The sequence below is a fragment of the Vanellus vanellus genome (assembly GCF_965231255.1).
Source record: "Vanellus vanellus genome assembly, chromosome: 3".
Lineage (NCBI taxonomy): Eukaryota > Metazoa > Chordata > Aves > Charadriiformes > Charadriidae > Vanellus > Vanellus vanellus.
Genome location: NC_138907.1, coordinates 92,892,478 through 92,912,266, shown reverse-complemented (window position 1 = coordinate 92,912,266; position 19,789 = coordinate 92,892,478). Strand labels below are relative to the sequence as shown.

General features: G+C 38.8%; 1 protein-coding gene across 1 annotated transcript in view; it reads left to right on the top strand.

The window, feature by feature from the left end:
- The window catches only part of MEI4 (meiotic double-stranded break formation protein 4), a gene marked incomplete at both ends in the record, with an annotated part of 78,446 nt that overhangs the window by 4,638 nt on the left and 54,019 nt on the right, over nucleotides 1-19,789 (top strand). Inside the window, 2 exons of the mRNA XM_082480743.1 lie at nucleotides 5,150-5,398; nucleotides 18,287-18,846. Of these exons, the coding sequence (XP_082336869.1) occupies nucleotides 5,150-5,398; nucleotides 18,287-18,846 (809 nt within the window). The remainder of the gene's footprint in view (nucleotides 1-5,149; nucleotides 5,399-18,286; nucleotides 18,847-19,789) is intronic.

Genomic DNA, 19,789 nt, shown 5'->3' with positions numbered 1-19,789 from the left:
GCCATTGCCGCTTGTCCTGTTGCTGGGCACCACTGAAAAGAGTCTGGCCTCATCCTCTTGACACCCACCCTTTAGATACTTATAAGCATTGATGAGATCCCCTCTCAGTCTTCTCTTCTCCAGGCTAAACTGACCCATGTTTCTCAGCCTTTCCTCATAAGAGAGGTGCTCCAATCCCTTGATCATCTTCATAGCACTCTGCTGGACTCTCTCCAGTAGTTCCCTGTCCTTCTTGAACTGGGGGGCCCAGAACTCAACGCAGTACTCCAGCTGTGGCCTCAGTAGGGCTGAGTAGAGGGGGAAGATGACCTCCCTCGATGTGGTGAAAGGTAAATTATCTAAAATTATTCACCTTGCTTACCCAAAACCACCCCTGAAAGACTTCTTAAAAGCTCTGAGGATTCACCTGTGCAAACTAAGTAGCTCATCTCTTGGTGGCTGGGTGTGGCACACGCTGGTATTCCTCTGCGTAGAGGAACCCAGAGCTGTCTTGAGAGAGACTAATGGCTGTGCGCCCAGGAGCTGGGGAAGGTTTATCCCAAGATCACTGGGTTTTTCCTCAGGGAGCAGTCCATTTTGATCTGGCTACAGACTTAACTGTACCCCTTTCTAGGTTAATCCTGTTTGGGAGGCGGATTCCTCTAGTTCACTGTACTAATGTAAAGAATAATGAAGCGTTGTTAAGCATGGGGACAAGCTGCCCAGGGAAGTGGTGGATTTGTCATCCCTGGAGGTATTTAAAAGATGGGTAGATGTGGTGCTTAGGGACATGGTTTACTGGTGGTTTTGGCAGTGTTAGGTTGATGGTTGGCCTTGGTGATCTTAAAGGTCCCTTCCAACCTAGACAATTCTATGATTCTATGAAGAGATCATCCCTGCCGTTCTGTTAAAGGTAGAAAATTATTGTTATCTATGACAGCCTGTTGTTGACACTAGTGCAATTCTGGAACGAGGTAGAAACCCCCAAACAGGATCCAGGAGTATTTTTCTCCTCTTGAGATTTAATTTGGTGATGTGTGCAGCAGTGAAGGCAACTGCTGTGCATTCAGAGGCTGAACTGTTCAGTTGTTAACTGTGTAGTTAACAATGAAACAGTGAAAAACGAAACAATGAAGAGGTAAGAGGCAGAAAAGCATCTTCTGACAGATAAGAGAGTGCTAGGGGAAGGAGGGATGCTTTTGTGCCAGTAGTGGGCTCAGGTAATTTTCTCTGTTTCTTGAAGATGTCAAATGTTTGACCTCAACTTCCAGACTTTGACAGCATGTTATCAGTATGAAAGTGGGGACCACTAACTAGCAAGGTGCATAAACAGCCCTTTTATGGGGTTGCAGGTTTTTTTTAGAAATAGGAGATTTTATAGCTTGTTAAAATGTCATTAGTGAATGGTTTAAGTTTAGATGAAGTTTCATGGCTTTAAGGGATGTTTACAGTTTTTTAATGACAATGATTGATTTGAATTGTTCAGGTTTTTTAGCCAATAATGTGAAACCTTTGACCTTTGGAATGGAGTTAAATATATGAAGTTTCTGACTGAGAAGAAAACGAACTAATAAGGTGATAATCTGAAAATAGTGTTTTGATTGGGTTTTTTTTTTCTGATTAGTGGAATTATTTCCTCTCCACATGTTGCAGATAGTGTCAAAAACAAGGTGAGATTCACCAGAAAGGTATCTTGCTATAGTTAATGGTGTAATCAAATTGAAGTTTACATCAATTTGATGTAAACTGCATCAAATGCAGTTGCAAAACAGCGGGAGTGGCAGGTTGGTGGAGTAGGGTAGTGTTTATGAATCGGATTTTCCCAGGTTCCTTCTGTTATCTTGCTTCCTGTTTGTATCTAAGGTCTTCAAAGGATCTTACACAACTTCTTACTTCCCCTTGGTTATCTAACACAGAGCTGTACAAGACAGTTCGTGACTTCTTTTGTGATTATTTCAGCAGCTGAATGATTACTCAATAACCTTCCACAGCTAGGACCTCGATGTGGCTGTGGGTCCTCAGTACCCCTCTCCCTGTATGAGAGTTAGAAGGCTGGAGGGAGGCTGGGGGTCTCTCTTTCTCATGTCGGAAATCTGGAGACGCAGTCCTGTTTGACAATGACTTTAGCCGATCCTGTCCTGTGAGTGGACTTCCAGTACCAGACTGTGGATTGAGGGAGTTGCATAGGAAACTTGTCACTGGATGGTATCTGTTGTTAGGGTACTACACCCTGCTTCTAGCAGGGCTCACAAGGAATTAGTGGTTCCCTTAACACTGAGTAAACGCACAAATGGAGCTCGGTTAGTAAGTAGTTATTCTCGCTGAGTAACTTGGGTACCAGATGTGTTTTGGTGAGTAATTCTTGATCCTTCTGGTTCCTGTCGGACATTATTCTGGCATTAGCAGCTAGGGTTAGACTGGTAACTTCTTTCTGCTCTTGTCTTGGTACTATTCCAAATCAAGGAAAATTCTAAACCTTTTTTCTACCGAACCATTGGTGTCATTTCTGTGCTGATATAAGCAAAAACATTATTGATAAAACTCTGTAGCTGCTGATATGCTTTTAATGGAATGCGTTCTCATTTGGTGGTTTTCAGTGAAGCACTTCCTGAGAGCAACAGATTGCTGTGCAATTTTTGCTAATGCACAGTTGGCCAGCGTGCCCATATTTCTAATAATGTCATCCGGTGTGTTATTTTCCAGGAGGTTTTTTACAGTGGTTTCTGTGAGAGCAGTTGTCCCTTTAGGGAAGTGTGAGAAACTTGAATCAGTTCTTACAACTCCTGCTTTTTGTTCCACAAATTTCTCTTTTGACGATCATAAGAGAAGAAAAGAGAAGAGAGATTGTGATAGTGACAGTAATAGAAAGAAGGTGAGAGCTGCATATTCTCTGTAAAATCTTTATGAAATCCACTGTTTCTGGAAATACATGCAGGTATATTACCATTTGTCATTAATTACCTGGTTTTAAACAAGAGATTTTGAGATTCCAATAGAATTACTTCTCCAAAAACAGCTTTGGTTGTGTCTTGTTCCTAAGGAGAACCAACTTTGTGATCTGTCCTGCTTTTTTTTTTTTTTCACATCGTCCCTTCAGAAAAGGAGTGATTCTTTTTCTCCAGAGGAAGAGAACCTCATTAAACTCATTCAGTGTAAGACACTACTACTGTAGAAGTGAGTCTGTACAAGATGTCAAAGAGAAAAAGGCCTCCCTGAAAATCCAAATTTCATTACTTAATTGTATGTCCTACGTATTAAGGTGGAATGCTATTTAAGATTTTGATGATTATGATTGAAAGAAAAATTAGGCAAGATACCATAGTTTATGTGATTTATTAGGGACACATTTCCTTTAGGAAATAGCATTTTGGCATGTTGATGGTCAAAGAACCTTTTGCTTGTCTGTGTTGTATTATTAGCATGTGCACTAAAGTGTTTGCTCTGCTTAAAATATAGTAGTCCCCTTTAAAACAAAGTAGAAAAGTGACTCTCTTTAGTTTGGTAGTAAGTGGTGAAAAAATACTACTAAAGTAGCAATTCATGCTTCTAAATTTCCTTGAGCTGTAGAAATTCAGTCTCAACTATTTCCATTCCAGTTCGTTGTAATACTTAGCTACTTATTAGATTATTTTTATTGGGGATTTTTTTGTCTCTAAATTACTTGATTTGGAGTTGTGGGCTGAGATATGTAAAGTGCATGGTGGTAAAGTATTAGTGGTCAAACAGCTGGCTTTGATTTTCTTTGTAATAGTATCTTGTATGAATAGAAATAAACAGAGCATGATAGAGAAGACGGTACTGATAGTGACTCTGTAATGATAAAAAGCACCTGAACATTCATGAAACGCTGAAATTAAATACCATCTCCTGACCCATACTGGAATGTTGATTCTTCTGCAACTTCCCTGAATGTAATTTAAAGGAAAATGCTAGTACAGACAAAGCATGTTATAAAGCACGAAGCAAATCTTTATTTATCCTTTTTTAAACGGAGGTAAATCAGAAAGTTTTTGCAAAGTAGTCTCTGGAGATATCAAAATGATAAACCAGCAGTGAAAGCCATTTGTAAGACATCTTTCTGCATGCCCTAATTTGTGGCTCCGCTCTGCAAAGGAACTTTGTAAAAATGAAGCTTGACTGTTTGAGTGATAGCTGGGTGAGACTTCTATTAAGAAGATGAGATAATCTGGGGAGCACCTTTCAGGTTCAAAGCCAAAGATTTTGGATACCTCACTGTTACTCCTTACTCTTCTTTCAGTGTGGAACCATGTATTTCATTTTATTCACAGCTTTGAAGGCAGTTCAATTACTTGCATGGTTCTGTATTTGAAAAACATTTCCTTTGATGTATAAGGCAAACGAGCCTTACATCAGTTTGTTGTCCTACAGAGGTGCTGATCCTTTGAGGCTGAGGGAATTAACTTCTGCTTTTTCACTGGAACTCTTAGGTATGAATGGAAAAGTTGTGTGAAACAGATTTCTACAAGTAAGAAATTTTGCAAAAAGTACCATTTATTTAATGCATAACTGCTTTAAGCAGTGGCTATAGAAAGTAGGTTCAGTTTCTAAGGGCTTACTCTTTTCATTAGCTTTTCTGCAGGCTGGAGAATTAATGTAGACTTAACTGCAAGTGCAGCAACACCAGGTGTCCAAAACCAGACACTAACAACAACCTCAGAAGTTTTATCTTTTGAGCACTGGGACTTTTGGTACGCTTTCTTGAAAGTATTGTGTTTAAGCTAAGTATATATAACCCCATCCTTGTTCTTCAGTCATGGTTTGAGGATTTTTTTGGGAGGAGGGGGAGTCGGGTTTTTCGGAGGTTAGTATTTTTAGTGTTTTCATCTTTGTTTTAGTGGAGATAGCATTTCCATTTAAAATTTTGCTAGGATAAACTTATTTGAAGTCTTTACTATTTCCACAATTATTCTCAAAACTGCCTGAATGTTATTGTTACAGCTGGAGTGCAGCTCATGTATGTTTTATTTGCACATTGTGCACAGATGCTTATATTTCTACTCTTTTCTTGATGATTTAGGAATGCACTAGAAATAAAATAATTGGTCTCACTGTTGAACTGTTTTCAAAGCCAAGAAAATACTGCACATGATTTGCTTAATAGAGTCATAGTGAAGTTACTTTTTTGTTTTCTGTTTTTCTAATGTGATAGAAATCAAAGACAGAAGAGAAAAGCAAGTTTGGTATTTGAAAATATCAAAACTAGCGCTGGCTTTTGCAATTATCCACTCAAAACCACCAGGGAAGAGTTGCAAAGAATACACTGAGCACCTTGCCAAAACTATATCCAAACAAGATTTTGGATGGAAATTGAAAGTTGAAGCACTGGAAGCTGAAGTTCTTCGATTACGTCAGGAACTTCTTTTGAATAAGATCTGTCCAAGATTCTGCTTGGAAAATGGTAAGTTTCTGAAATAATTTCTGACTGTGTTGCAGTAGCAAGGAAACAAACAGCTTTTATGTTGTCTGCACCATAGATATGAGAGACTTCAGTGTGCAGCTTTCTGTTTTTCCCAAAGCCCTGAAGTAGTAGAACACTTAATTCATTTGTAATGGGATTGAGCTTGAGAATTTGATGCTTACTCAGAACTTACCTATTGATTCTGAAGATTAAAAATGTATCGTACAGAATAATTCCAGACAAAATTGTCAGTACAAAATGTTACTCTATAACCTCGGAGATCTGAGTTTGTAAGAATATTGACATGCCCTATTTACATTTGGAACATGTCTTAAAGACATATCACACATTTTTTTACCACTTTAAAGGTGCTTAAAATGAGAATTTAACCCTAATGGGTTGAAAGCATGGATCCCGAATATGTATATCGGGAAGGCCGGGCAGGCAAAGGACTGTATGTCTGCTATTTCTGTTAATGTATTTAGACTGTGGATACTGTGAATGTTTGTTATGACATGATAAAATACTGTGAGTATGATATTGTAGAATTCAGGAAAACTGTTAGTTAAAAAATGCGAAGAAATAAGAAAAAAGAGCTCAAACAGCACTGTGTCTCTGACTTGTGCACATGGAGTGAGTCAATCTCACTCTGAGGGATCAGTGGCACAGGACAAACTTGGAAACCGGGTGGTAGAGGATGTCTCCAGGCTCTTGGGAGGTATTTCCCCCAGGAGATGGAGGTCAAAATGCTCTAGGCTGAAGGAGGGAGAGAGTTCACTGTTGAGGGGATCTCTAAAATCGAAATGTATAGCTAGTTGCTTTATGACTCGAGATTTTTAGAAGGTTCCATGATAGAAAACTTGGTGAAGCTTTACTGGAATGCTTTTGTAGTGAAATGGTAGCTTCTTTGTTGTCTTGTCAAAAGATTTCTGGATTCTAACTTTGATGGGAGGAATGTATTAGACTTTAGCTAGAAAAGCTAATGGTTTGTTTATTTGTTTGTTTATTTATTATAATAGACCTTTCTCTCTAGACAAGTGATTTAATGACTATTAATATTTAGTTATTGCTTGTGTTTCTTTTCTCTGCAACCTGTTCCAAACATGAAGTTTACTTAAGAGCGAAAGTAACTTACAAGCTGCTCTTTGCAACAGGTGTCTTAATGTTGTGAAAAACTGATTGCATGTGATGCATATGATCAGGAGAGATTTATTAACATCTAGAGAGGATATTTTAATTGTAGATTAAGCAGAACATATCATATCATGATAGAATACCAGGTTGGAAGGGACCTCAAAGATCATCTGGTCTAACCTTTCTTGGCAAAAGCACTGTCTAGACAAGATGGCCCAACACCCTGTCCAGCTCAATCTTAAATGTGTCCAATGTTGGGGAATCCACCACTTCCCTGGGAAGGTTTTTTCACAATGAGAACAATCAGCCATTGGAATATTTTCTTCTTGTGTCCAATCAGAATATCGCCAGGAGTGATTTGTACCCATTACCCCTCATCTTTTCCATGTGATTCCTTGTAAAAAGGGACTCTCCATCTTCTTTGTAGCTATTCTTTCAATACTGTTTTCCCCTAAGCCTTCTGTTCTCAAGGCTGAACAAACCCAATTCTCTCAGCCTTTCCTCCTATGGCAGGCTTCCCCGTCCTTTGATTGTCTTTGTGGCCCTTCTCCGGACGCACTCCAGCTTGTGGCCCTTCTCCGGACGCACTCCAGCCTGTCCACATCTTTTTTTGTATAGCGGGGGCCAAAACTGAACACAATATTTCAGGTGTGGCCTGACAAGCGCCGAGTAGAGTGGGATAATGACTTCTTTATCTCTGCTGGTGATGCCCTTGTTGATGCAACCCAGAATCCTGTTGGCTTTTTTTTTTTGCTGTTGCAGCACACTGTTCACTCATATTGAGCTTGGTGTCCACTAGGACCCCCAGCTCCCTTTCCACAGAGCTGCTCCCCAGCCAGGTAGATCCCAGTCTGTGCTGCACTCCTGGATTATGGTTTTGCAGGTGCAAGTCCTTACACTTGTCCTTGTTGAACTTCATAAAGTTCTTGTCAGCCTACTCTTCCAGCCTATCCAGGTCTTCCTGCAGGTTAGCTCTCCCTTCCGAAGTGTCCACTTCCTAACTTAGTTTGGTATCATCAGCAAACTTCATCGGGGTACACTTGATCCCACCATTCAGATCACTTCTGAAGATATTAGACAGCATTGGGCCCAATATCAATCCCTGGGGGACCCCACTTGTGACAGGTTGCCATGTCATATTTATGACCACCCTCTGTGTGTGGCCTGACAGCCACTTCTCCACGCACTTCACGGATCACTTATCTAGACCGTAATGCATCAGTTCCTCCAGGAGGAGGCTGAGGGGAAGCGTATCAAAAGCCTCGGAGAAATCCAGGTAGATAACATCCAGTGCTGGCCCCACATCAACTGAGCAGGTTACTTTGTTGTAGGTGATCAGGTTTGTCAAGCATGATTTGTTCTTGGTGAATTTGTGCTGTTTTTTTCCCAATCACATGTTTCATTTGACTTGTGATAGCCCCAGGAGGATTCATTCCATGACTTTCCCAAGGACTGAAAACTGATGGGCCTATAATTTCCTGGATCCTCCTTTAAGCCCTTCATGTAGATGGGAGTGACATTAGCCACCTTCTAGTCTTCTGGGATGTCCCCCAATCTTCACGACTTCTCAAATATTATGGAGAGTGGCCTCTCAGTGACATCAGCAAGCTCTCTTAACACCCTCTGGTGGATAACGTCAGGGCCCACTGATTTGTAGGGGTCAAGCTCCTTTGCATACCAACTCTTCCTTCACTGGTGGTGGGTCTATGTTTGCATCAAACACTAGAAATGTAGTCAATTCATCTGCAACTTCTGTGTTCCACATCTAACTTCTTAAAGATTCTTTACCCCAAGCTCTTGAACTGAGCAATACTGATATCTCACTTGCCAAAGTAAGCTCTTTTAGTTGCGAGACAGGCAGAGAAAAGCAACTGTCCCCGGTGAATAACACCTCTTCCAAAGGATGTTAATTTTCATTGCCCTTGTCACAGTGAAGTTTGTTCACAGAACTAAAATGTGGCAAGTCTTGTTTAATTTTAGATGTCTACAGCTGCACTAAATTTTTAGTGCTTTCTTCATTGTGTATACAGGGAAATAGCACTCTTACTTTACAGTTTATGGTTGACTTGACCCATTGCAATATTCACTAATGGTGAATGGATATGGTGAATTGGCCACAAATGATGTCCCTCTCCATTCTGCTAGCAATGGGCTGACTGGCTTAGAAAAACTCCCGTGATTCCCAAAGCACTTCAGTAAGCTGTTCTTCATGAATAGCTCTTTGTAATTTTTATGGTCTCATCAGCCTGTTCAAACATACCTTGGGTAGCTGACCAAGTCTCGTTGTGTGTTGTGACAGTTTTGAGATTTTTCAAGCCCATAGAGACTAGAAGCTAAAGGGTAGCTACTGCTGAGATAGGAAGGCATGAGGAGCTTGAATCTAAGTTGAGAAGAAAAGTGGTATAAGTGGTGTTCCATTCTGTTCACATGAACGCTACTATAGATCCATCAAGACATTGTTATGATTTGGTTTTGATGGTGTATTGCCCAAGTTTACTATCTCATATCACACCAGAGAATTTCTCTTTAGGGCTGAGAATAACTGGGCTTGTTCTTAGGGCCAGGTAATCTACAGATATCATGGATTATTTTCCTCATCCACTTGTTTCTGCAGCCTTGTTTTTGGAGTTGGTGTGCTGCTTAAAACAGTGCAACCTCTTAAAAGAATTAAAACCCACAGTTTCTCTTTGTTTTCTTGTATTCTGCTTAACAACTCTATAGATGCAAGAATACCAGGTTTTCACAAAAATCCACCACCAGAAAAATCTCATGCAGTAAGGATCAGATAATGCATTTGTGACTGCTTTTGCCTATTGAGAGCTGAAGAGTTCGAGTCCTTCAGCCAAGGTTCACTTTGCAGCTGTTTCTTCCCTGCTCTGCATTCTGAGTGTGAGAGCTTTCCTCTCCCACCTGCTGTTTGTAATAATAATTGTAGGTCTTTCAGAGGCTTCAGGAATGATTAGAGAATGCCCATGGAGTTTTATTTCCCTAATGTGAGAAATTTATGAGCTCTTTGAAGCTGTGATGCCTGTTTTTCGTCTCCACATAAAGTTGCACACAATATGGATGCACAAGCACATGAAGGAGAAAGGACAAATTATCCATTTTTAAAGAAAAATAAAAAAAGGTCCACCTGACTAGTTCTTTATCCTCAGAGATCCTAAAAAAGTTTGGGTTTCCTTGCTGAGGAGGAGGAGCATGCTTTTCTACAGGTAAACTGTTTGGTAGTATGGACTGTTACAGTTTAATGTGTTCTTTATAAAATTGCTGTGGTATATATTTACTGAAAGTTCCTTATTTGACTTAATGTGCAGCTGTCTTTCTAAATATAAGGATACTGGTGTTCCTTTTGCATGGGGGTACATCATAGCTGTATGTCAGCCATCCGAAGAGGAGGAAGAGAAGCAAATCTTTTTGTAATTGTCTGTTCATTATTTTTCACCTTGCCAGCAGTGTCCTAACAACTATGCCCATGGGTAGAAAAAAGAACAAATTTCGTATTAATCAAAGTTGCTTGCCTTTCTTTGATTCACATTGAAATTTCACAGAGAGGAAGACAGAAAGTTGGTGGTGTTATTCCAAGAATAAGAATATAGAATATCTGAGCATTCCATTTTCATTTTGCTTTGGAGCTACATAAAAAGACAAAGGGTCTTACAAAGCATTGATGAACAGATAGATTCATGGATTGAAGCACCTATTCTCTAAGAAAAAATCCTTAGCTGTTATCAGCTCATCAAATCAACAATTATACCGTTTCTTGGCAGCCTCTGGTGAAGAGATCTGAAAAGCCTGCAGCTGTTACTCCAACCTAAGAAGGCACAAATGCCCTTTTTTGCCAAGCAAGTATTTTAGGAATGACAATTTAGAGGATAGATGTTTATTGCCTTGGTTGCTTTAGGCTGATACTCTTGAAGGGTTCCAAATCAGTTATCCAGAGTATATTTTTAGCAAAACTTGTATCAAGTATGTATTCTCTCTTCCTTAGCTTCACCTTTACTCTTGGTTCATATTATTCCCTTCTTATGCAGAGGATAGGAATTTACTGAACTGCTTGCTCGTCTAATTAAAAATAAATAAATAATAAAAAAATCAGATTCTGTCTTCCTCCCCCCCCCTTTTTTTTAAGAATTAGTTTATTCTTCCTTTTATAGCTCATTTACAGTAGAACTTCATCTGCCATGCCCTGAAGTCCCCTCCTGCGTTCTTAACCTCCACAGTAGCATACGGCTGCCAGCCCCCCTTACTGTAGTGTATCTGTGTGTTTAGGGAAATGCTGAACTCTTGAGTCAGAATGTCATTAATGCGAATGTCTGATTTTTAACTGTGTCCTGAGGCTGTATTTGACTTTTCAGGATACTGTCCCCTAAATTCTGCTTCCTGTGTCAAGACATTAGAAGGAACTTGTATCTCTAGGGAATAAGAGCCAGAGACAAAAAGATTTTTATATCTCCTGCTTCACTCCTTAACCTGTTGTGTTTCTTGAGGCATTTAGTTGTACATGTGGAAAATGGGAACAATTTCCTTTGTAGATTAGTATGAATGAAGACAATTCCATCTCCTTTCTTCTTGCTGGATGCTCAGACTTGCTGCAAAAGCAGAAACATATAGAATTGGAACCAATCAGCTCATCAGCTGGAGTAAAACTGATTATAAATTATATATAACTTCAGTTTACCAGCAGCCTTGTTTTGGGTCACAGAATTCAACCACCTCTTCCCGTTCCACTTGCCTGTAAGTCACGGCTTCGGTTTCTTGCTCAGTAGTGAGAGGCAGAAGCCCTGGGTGCTCAGCGTAAAGCCCCAGCATTTCCTCAGTAGGCAAAGGAGGGTTCAGATAAGTCCTGCTTTGATGAGAGCGGAAGAGTGATAGCCAGTCAAAATCTTTTCTGAATATTTTGATTTCAAACCTCCTGAAAGGGGAAAACTTGCCACTGTGACTTAAATAATTTAACTTGTGACGTTTCCTCTGCCTGCTTACATTAAAAGGAATGGTGGGAGAATATAATTGATAATAGATTTTTTTTTTTAAGCTCATTTTCAAAGAGAAAGCAATCAGAAGAATCGGAAAGATCAGACCAAAACATATGCAGATTCCTCAGTGAATATGTTATCTGCAGCCTCATAAAGGAATCTTCCTCGATAGTCGAGGGAGCAGCTGTCCAAATCTGACTGAATAATAATGATAAAAACATATTAGTCTATTAGGAGAAATTACCTCCCTCCTCAGAAAGACGGTGAAATGGTGTGAAATGTTTACAGCTGGCCTGAATAGCACTTAGCAAAGGTTTTAGTTCCTATGGTATGGTAGTAAGGTAGAGGAATATAGACTAGAATTTTTAAGTTATGGTATGTTTATGTAAAAGCTATTTCTTCAGGTCAGTATGTTTGAGTGAGCTGCTGTTACAGATTGCTGTGTCCTGTCACCACTTCCCCCCCCCCCCCCCCCCCCCCCGTTTTTTTGGCAGGAAGCAAGGAATGCAAAAGAACAACAGTTGCAGAGGAATTGTCAGTCTCTGAGGGGTATCTTTGGCTTCTTTCTTTTTCTAGTTTCCTTTTTCCAAGGTGAGAGGATTCCCCATTGCGCAGCAGTCAACACTTCGTTTGATGTCACCATGGAAAACAGATCTGCTTATTTTTGTCTGATGCTTAGGGATGTGATGTTTCTGCATGAAGAAAGTCTTCTTCCCCCCCTCCAAAAAGGTGGCTTGCTTTCCATACAGATCCATAAGGGCAGCCCAGTCTAAGTGTCATCTCAGCATTTTCTCTAAGGCATGGTAGTGCCAGACAGACGGTACTTCAAAAATGAACTGTCATTTGACATCTTAAGTGGAGTAGTGTACTCCCATGCTTCTGCCAGTGGTACTAATGCAAGTGGGCAGCATCGCAAGTAATGTCTCACAATCTAAAAAATATTTCATTTTTTTAGGAGGGGAGCAGGGAATTGAGAACAAATATGTGAGATGACAAAAATGGAGTTAAAATGTGTTTAGCACAGATTTATGGGAATATGGCTGTTGGAATATGATGATGAGATAAATCTGTTCACCATAATTGTAGTGACACAATAGGCAACTTTATGAAAGCTGAGGCCTTTTCAGGATAATTAAATAAGTTAATTTGCAATCTGGAAAAAGCACCAGCTGGAGTGTAATGATTCATTGAAATCTCAGAGTACTGCTCCTTCCATGGATAACAGGTCTGTTTTGGTTGTGGAAACTTTCTCCCTTTGAAAGCAGATGCTGTCTGTCTTATCAGATTGCATTGCTACAGCTGTTCTAAGCACATTTTTGGGGCAAAGGGACCCAAGTAGCATCCTTTCTTTCCAAGTTTCTGTATAAGGAACCCATTTTTCTCTGGAAATACAGAATCACAGAATGGTTGAGGTTGGAAGTGACCACTGGAGGTCAGTCATCTTGTCCAATCCCCTTGTCAAGCAGACCACCTAGAGCCAGTTGTGCAGGTCTGTGTCCAGACAACTTCTGAGGATCTCTAAAAACAGAGATTTCACAGCCTCTTTGGGCAACCTTAACCTAACTCAAACTTAGATTTGACTTCCTCAAGCAGATCTTTGTGGGCTTCTGGGTACATAAATACAAAAGCCAAACATTTGTACCATGTTGTGTTTCAGAAAAGAGACGTTTTCAGCAATGCACACCCTAGCTGATTTCTTAGGGAGTCCACCTCATTTCAGCCTTCAGCTCATTACAGTTGCACCCAGATCATTGCTGTCTGTATTGGTTGATACTTCTTGTCTCTTAGCAATGCTCAATTTGTTTCACAATGCAATTTTTTTTAAAATAATACATAGTACTTCTGGTTCAATACTACCAGTTCAGACAGGTGGTCTTCGTAGGTAACATTAATTCACTTAATATCTTGAAATATCCATTATCTAGCTTAGAACTCAAATTTCAGTCATCTCATTGAGATGGTCAATATTGTAAAGCATATGTTAGATCTTTTGTTGTGAAAACTGCTTGATGAGCATTAACTGACCCAAATCTGTATGTTCATCACCTGATTATCAATCTTTCCATATCTTTGCTCCAAGTATTCTTTATTTGACTCAAAGTATGAAAGATTTGTGGTGTCTTCTACAGAAATGCCCTAAAAATGAATGTTTATATCCTCAAAATCCTTCTCGGTTCTTACTGAATTCTAAACGTTTAGATGATTTATGTAAGCAAAATCCCTAACAAATTGAAGTATATGCTTCTAGACCTTCTGAGAAACATTTAAATCCTGGCATTAAACAATTAATTTGAAAATTTTAGATACTTGGTCCTGTATTCATTTCTGTGAAATTATTCCTAAGTGGGACAAAGTATGTCAGCATGAAATACCTTAGCTTTAAACTGAAGATCTTTCTTTTCCAAGCTGGTTGTAAAGAACATGGAAATGCAGAAGCAAAGTGTGGGATACACAACTTCTAAAATGTCTTCATTTGGAGAATCCTGGAAACTTTTTATTATTTTCTTGTTATTATTTCAAAATGTTTCAAATATGTGAAACAATATTTCTTTGCTTTGGCTTGGTTCCAGATCAGGACAACAATGGTGTGCTAAACACATAGAAGTTCACGAGGGAGGAGAGAGAGATGTTTTTTCTCAACCAAACAGCTTGGTTAGTAATGGAAACAGCAAAATAGAGACAGGCTTACACATGAAGAAAATGTAAAGAAAACAGTTAATATGTGTGAGGAGACATTTTTTTTTAAGAAGAGAATAAACTTGATTCATCATTCATGGAAAGTGCACTTGTAACAAACCATTCAGTGAAGATTAGATGAAAAATAGAAGTCCTGAAAAATGCAGAAGTGGAAAAGTGAACACAATAGGAAAAGAATATGAATAATTTCACGTATGTTTTCATTTCCTTTTAGAGGTTATTGACTGAACGCCTACTTGGAAAGCAGAATGCAGTATCATCAGGTTTCTACAGGTCCGTGTCCTTCTTATGCTGGGGGCTCCAGAGCTGGACTCCAGGTGGGGTCTCATGAGAGCAGAGGGGCAGAGTCACCTCCTTCAACCTGCTGGCCACACTTCTTTTGATGCAGCTCAGGATACAGTTGGCTTTCTGGGCTGCATGCTCACAAAGAGAGAGAATATAAACAATGCCTAATGCTTGAAATGGAAGTAATTTTTTTTGTCTGTAGAATGCAAATCATCTCTTTGCTTTGTTTCTTACATCTGTCACCTTCAAGCCTGTTTTCTGTTCTACAATCTGTGTTGGTGGAGTAACTGCAGGTATATTAAATTTTTCAAAAAACTTGAAGGCCATTTTATGATTCCACAGCAATTTCATCCGCTGAGGACTTTTCTTCAGTTTTTAAATTTTGAACTGCATATAGCATGTAGCCTTCCTCATTCAAACACTGTCTGGTCTGCAACAGCCATTAGCACAGGTATCTGACAAAGCATCTTCCACCAGCCCTGCTCCCACTATATGGATATTACAAATGCTGCCTCTGTTACTCCGCATTGGGTAGTACCAGGAGCTGGGACTTTCCCTTGTCTTTTCACAGCTCTGAGACAAAAGGTGTTTTCCTGTCCTGATTAAGCAACTGGCTGCACCTCCTCCCTTTCTTGTCCCTGAACTGAGTCTTGGTGTCTGTTTTAAGGTGGTTGTTCAGAAGTGACAGAATTCACCTGGGAGATGGACTTTGGTGTTTGCCAGACTCTGCTTCTTCAGGACTAGCTGAAGAATCTGCGCTGTAGTCATCAGAGTGATTGGCATGTCACTCCCCTGATAAAAGTCTCTGTATTCTGTGGTCCCACAGCAGTATGTGCATTTGGGTTCTTATGCTTCTCAGAAGTGCTTACAAACCTTGCTTACACACTGTATAGAGTATGCAAGTCACTCCCTTCTCCCTTGAATGACTGACTGCTGGTCTTCAGGCCAGACACTTTCTTCAGTGGTGGATACGTGTGGAGGGATGTCAGTTCTTCAGCCTTTGCATCCCAAGGCTGTTCTTGTGACCATACCTTGCTTTGTTTGGGGAGCACACAGTTCTGATGTTGAGCTCAGGATCTTAATGTAATAGGAGCTTAAGTCCTAAATAGGAATTAAGAGTTGAAATATTTCCTGAATGTGATGTGACATATTTAAGGAGGCTGTAAATTTGCTCCTGAGTAGATATTTCATTGCCTATATAAAGGCATTGTAAAATTTTGTGGTTAGTTTATCATCTGCACTAAATTTTCATATTTCTTGTTCCAGTATATTTATTGTCAAATGTTCTTGAAATTACTGTTTAAAGATTATTGTTAGTGTGAGGCAGGCTTAATGCTGTTTTTAATGCTTTTTTTAATTTTTGTTTTTAATTTTTTTAATGCTTTTTTTTTTTGTACTTGATAACCACATGGTGTGAACATCAAGACTGCTTTCTCATTTAAATAGTAGGTAAGTACAAAGTGATTAGTTGCCCTTCGTTCAAGAAATAAATGATAAGCTGTTTCCAGACATTTTGAAATAAATAACGAGTATTTCCTGGTGGGTGATTGATTTATTTATTTATTTTTAAAAGATAACTTCTGCCTCCTCCCCAAATGACTAGAACATAAAAATGAGTGAACATTTTTAAAGCATTTTGTATTATCTGTTGAACTGGAAATATGCTGCTGTTAGGGACTTACTATAACAGAGTTTTCTGGAAGCTCATTATGGGACAGGAGTTTGATATCTCAGTGAGTAGGAACCTGAGGATAAATGTAACATTGTCTTCTGCTAGTAGGCGTGTTTCATTGAATATGCCACCTCTTTTATTTGGGGACAGTCTTAAGTTTGGTTCCTACAGATATTTCTATATTATTCTTTTATTCCCTTTTTCTTCTCTTCTTTATTTCACCTCTGCTACCTTTTTTTTTTTTTTTCCTTTAACAAGAGAATCAGCAAACATACATATGGGGGTTTTTTTTGCACCTAGTTCTTGCTTTGCTTCTTTTGACTTTTGGCATTACATCCTCCAAAGCAATTTTTGTGTTTCCCCATGGAATTAAGAACAGGACCAAAATGTCCACATAGTGAAACTCACAGTAGATGGATTCCCTAGAAGGGCTTATTTTCCTTAAACAGCACCAGAAAACACTTTCAGTTTTTTTTCTTCTGGAATGTCTTTTTCTCAAAAACCTAGGAAAGAAGAGGTGAAAGATTAATGCCTGTTTTTATTAGTCAGACCACGGGAAGTGTGTTTTGCTTCTTTGCTTGCCTTCCAAGTTTGGGTACGCAGGGCATTTGAGAACAGTGTTAATATATAAAATGCTAGACTGGCCTTGGAAGCCATGGTTTTCCTACCTACTGGAAATGTGGGTTGACTTCTGTACAGTTAGCCCTCTCGTGAGTCAATCCTGTTCAATTTTGAGTGTGTCTGAATGTTAAAGGCATAAAACCCAACAATAAATAAATAAAGCAAGTTTCCACTTTTGATCTCAATAGTAGTACCCTCATTGGATGATCTGGTATGTTTTCAGAGACTGAAGTAATGGTCAGAATTCAATTTGAAATTGTATATTTAATGAAGTCTGTAAAAACTTTTTTGAGTACTGTTTCATTAGTATACACAATACTGTAGATTGCTGCCTAGTGGTGTTTTCTCTGTTAAAAATGCTTTTCTTAACTTGCTGTGAAGTCTAACATTTATTTCCCCTCAGGGCAAACCATCTATTAAATCTTTTTATCCATTTAAGAATACAAACACAGAGGAGTATGGTATTGCTTTGGATCCTTGTGGAAAATATGAACAGTATGTGAATGTTTTTTTAAAAGCAAGAGGAGAAGCAGTTTGTGGCTGAGCCCCAGTAAGCAGGGCACAGCCAGGAGTTGGTCAGATGGGGTTCCAGCCTTGCCTCGTGGCACTGAGATGTTTACGTGTGTTGGTCTTCCACTTAACTGCTCTAATATGTCTTGCTTGTTTTGACTGTAATCTTTTGGCATTAGTAGCATGTAGCACAGAGGGATTCTGTTGTCACCTAGTACTGAGTTTATGCCCAGAGACACTGACTTAAATGTATCTAATGTGTGAAATAGGAGGAAAGAGATTCTACAACAGTGTATGAAAATAATTAAATAGTGTGAATGCAACACATACCTCCTGTAATGTAGTTTCTGTGTCTTTGAAGAAGATGGTATGAGATAAGTGGTGATTGGAGAAATTTTTGATTCTGAATGTTTTTCTTTGTTAAATAATAAACTCAAGTGTAATGTTTTGTTCAGCTTTCACTCTGTTAGAATTCATTACCTGACCTGGAGAGAAAGCATACACATAAAGGAGGAGGTCTTATTTGATCCAGTTATAGTAATAGACCTTCACTGTCTTTTAAAAGCAGTCTGAGTTCTTGAGAATAAAAGTAGTGAAAATGTTGGGGGGGGGGGGGGCAGAAATTTACATACATTTCTTTCCCTGGGAATTAATGGGAGTATAGATGTCCACTTAAATTGGTTGTGTGATGTCTACTTAAATTATATGTGTGAAAACTTAAAACCATCAGGAATTTTAAACTTAAAATTACTGTTCATATTACTGTGAGCATAAAACATCTTGTTCACAAATAGACACTACCTTCTGAAATTTTTGACTTTAAAAATGTCACCTTCTTCCACAGCTAAATTCTAGGCATGGGAAGTTCTTGGGGAGCAAACATAGCATATGAATTACATGATTTTTGCATGGAAGCAAAAGGAGAAAGGATGTGAAGCTTTCCATAAGCATGTATTTAAGTATTACACAAACATAACTTTCACATTTGTGTTTCAGGAAAACCAGATGCCTCTGCTGAAACTCTTCTGGATCAGGAATCTATAAACCCTATGAGTTACTCAAGCCAGCTAGAAGACTCTGGATGTGATGTCTCTAATGACTGTGCATTCGATTCTTTAGGCATAGCTTCTGATTTTCACCAATCTGAGCATAATGTTGACACTTCTAAACATTGGTTGGAGAGAGTTCCCCCATTGAATCTTCGCTGTACGAGCAAGGAGGAATCTCTGACTGCTCCAGTACAGTTTTTCCAATGTCTGCTTGAAATAAGAAAACTGTCGGAAGGAGGAATTCTTCAAGCAGACTTCACAGAGCTTGAGAATGATGCTTTCACCATATGCAATTCAGTGTCTCAGCTGCTTGATGGACTGACTATTTTTTACAACAGCCCTAAGTTTCCAGTTTCGAATTTTCTTACTGAAGCGGTTTGTGTTTTGATCAGTTTAATAACTGATAGTAAACTGTCTAATCACGTTTTGAAGAAGTGTTTCAAGAAGCTGGAAGAATTTAAGAAAAATCTAATTCAGATTATTTTAAGAAACAGCAGTGTCAATAGGGTAAGTTTGAAACATCTTCCATCTTTCCTACACCGTTTCAGTATATTGTGATATTCTCCTGGATTTATGCACTTTTTTTTAATATTAGTTTGTCTTACTGTATTTTGAAGAGTACTCAGAGATTTTCATTATTGTTCTTCTTTGTGATATGAACAATAAATGCTCTAAAGCATTTGAAAAAGTTCTTGCTCTTGCATGCAAGTTCTTCTAGTGTATTCCTGAGTGTAGGACTTAAAAAAACTGTTAAAAAGGCAGATTAAAATAACTTTATGGAAAATATGATAGAAAACATTGTTTTTCTTGCTATATGAAGATACATTGTAGATATTTACAAATTAATGACTATACAATTTTTTTTATTCTTTCTTGTGCACCTAGATTTAGTAAGTTGGTTTGCTTCGGATCTCTGTCACACTCTAGACATTTGCAAATTTGTGTTTTAAAAATAAATCGGCACATGAGTGAAGAATTCAGAAATAGCATGCCCCAGGCACAAACAGCAAATAGGACTGAATTACATTTTTTCTGTATTCATCATTCTGCATTGTTCCACGCATCATTTTGTTAGTTTCCTGATTCAAATGAAATATCCCTAGTCTGTCTTCAAAAGACTTCCCATAAGTAATGAATTCTATTGTCTGTATTAAGATTTTTGGTTTTAATTCTGTCTTTTAGAGTAACTTGGAACAGACATGATGGTGGAATTGTTTGAGACTTAGACGTACCAATTTAGTGTCCACATGTATGTAACTATACTACCATTATAGTAAATGAAGATCGTATCCCTGTAATCCTTGGAGCCTGAAGAATGCTGACTCTGTACTAGGTCCCTATTTTTACTCTAAAGTTGCCTTTAGCAAAATGAGATCCATAGACATCTGCTACAACTGTGGACAGATGTACCCATTTGTCTAAACTGAAATTGAATCCCACTCACTCTGTA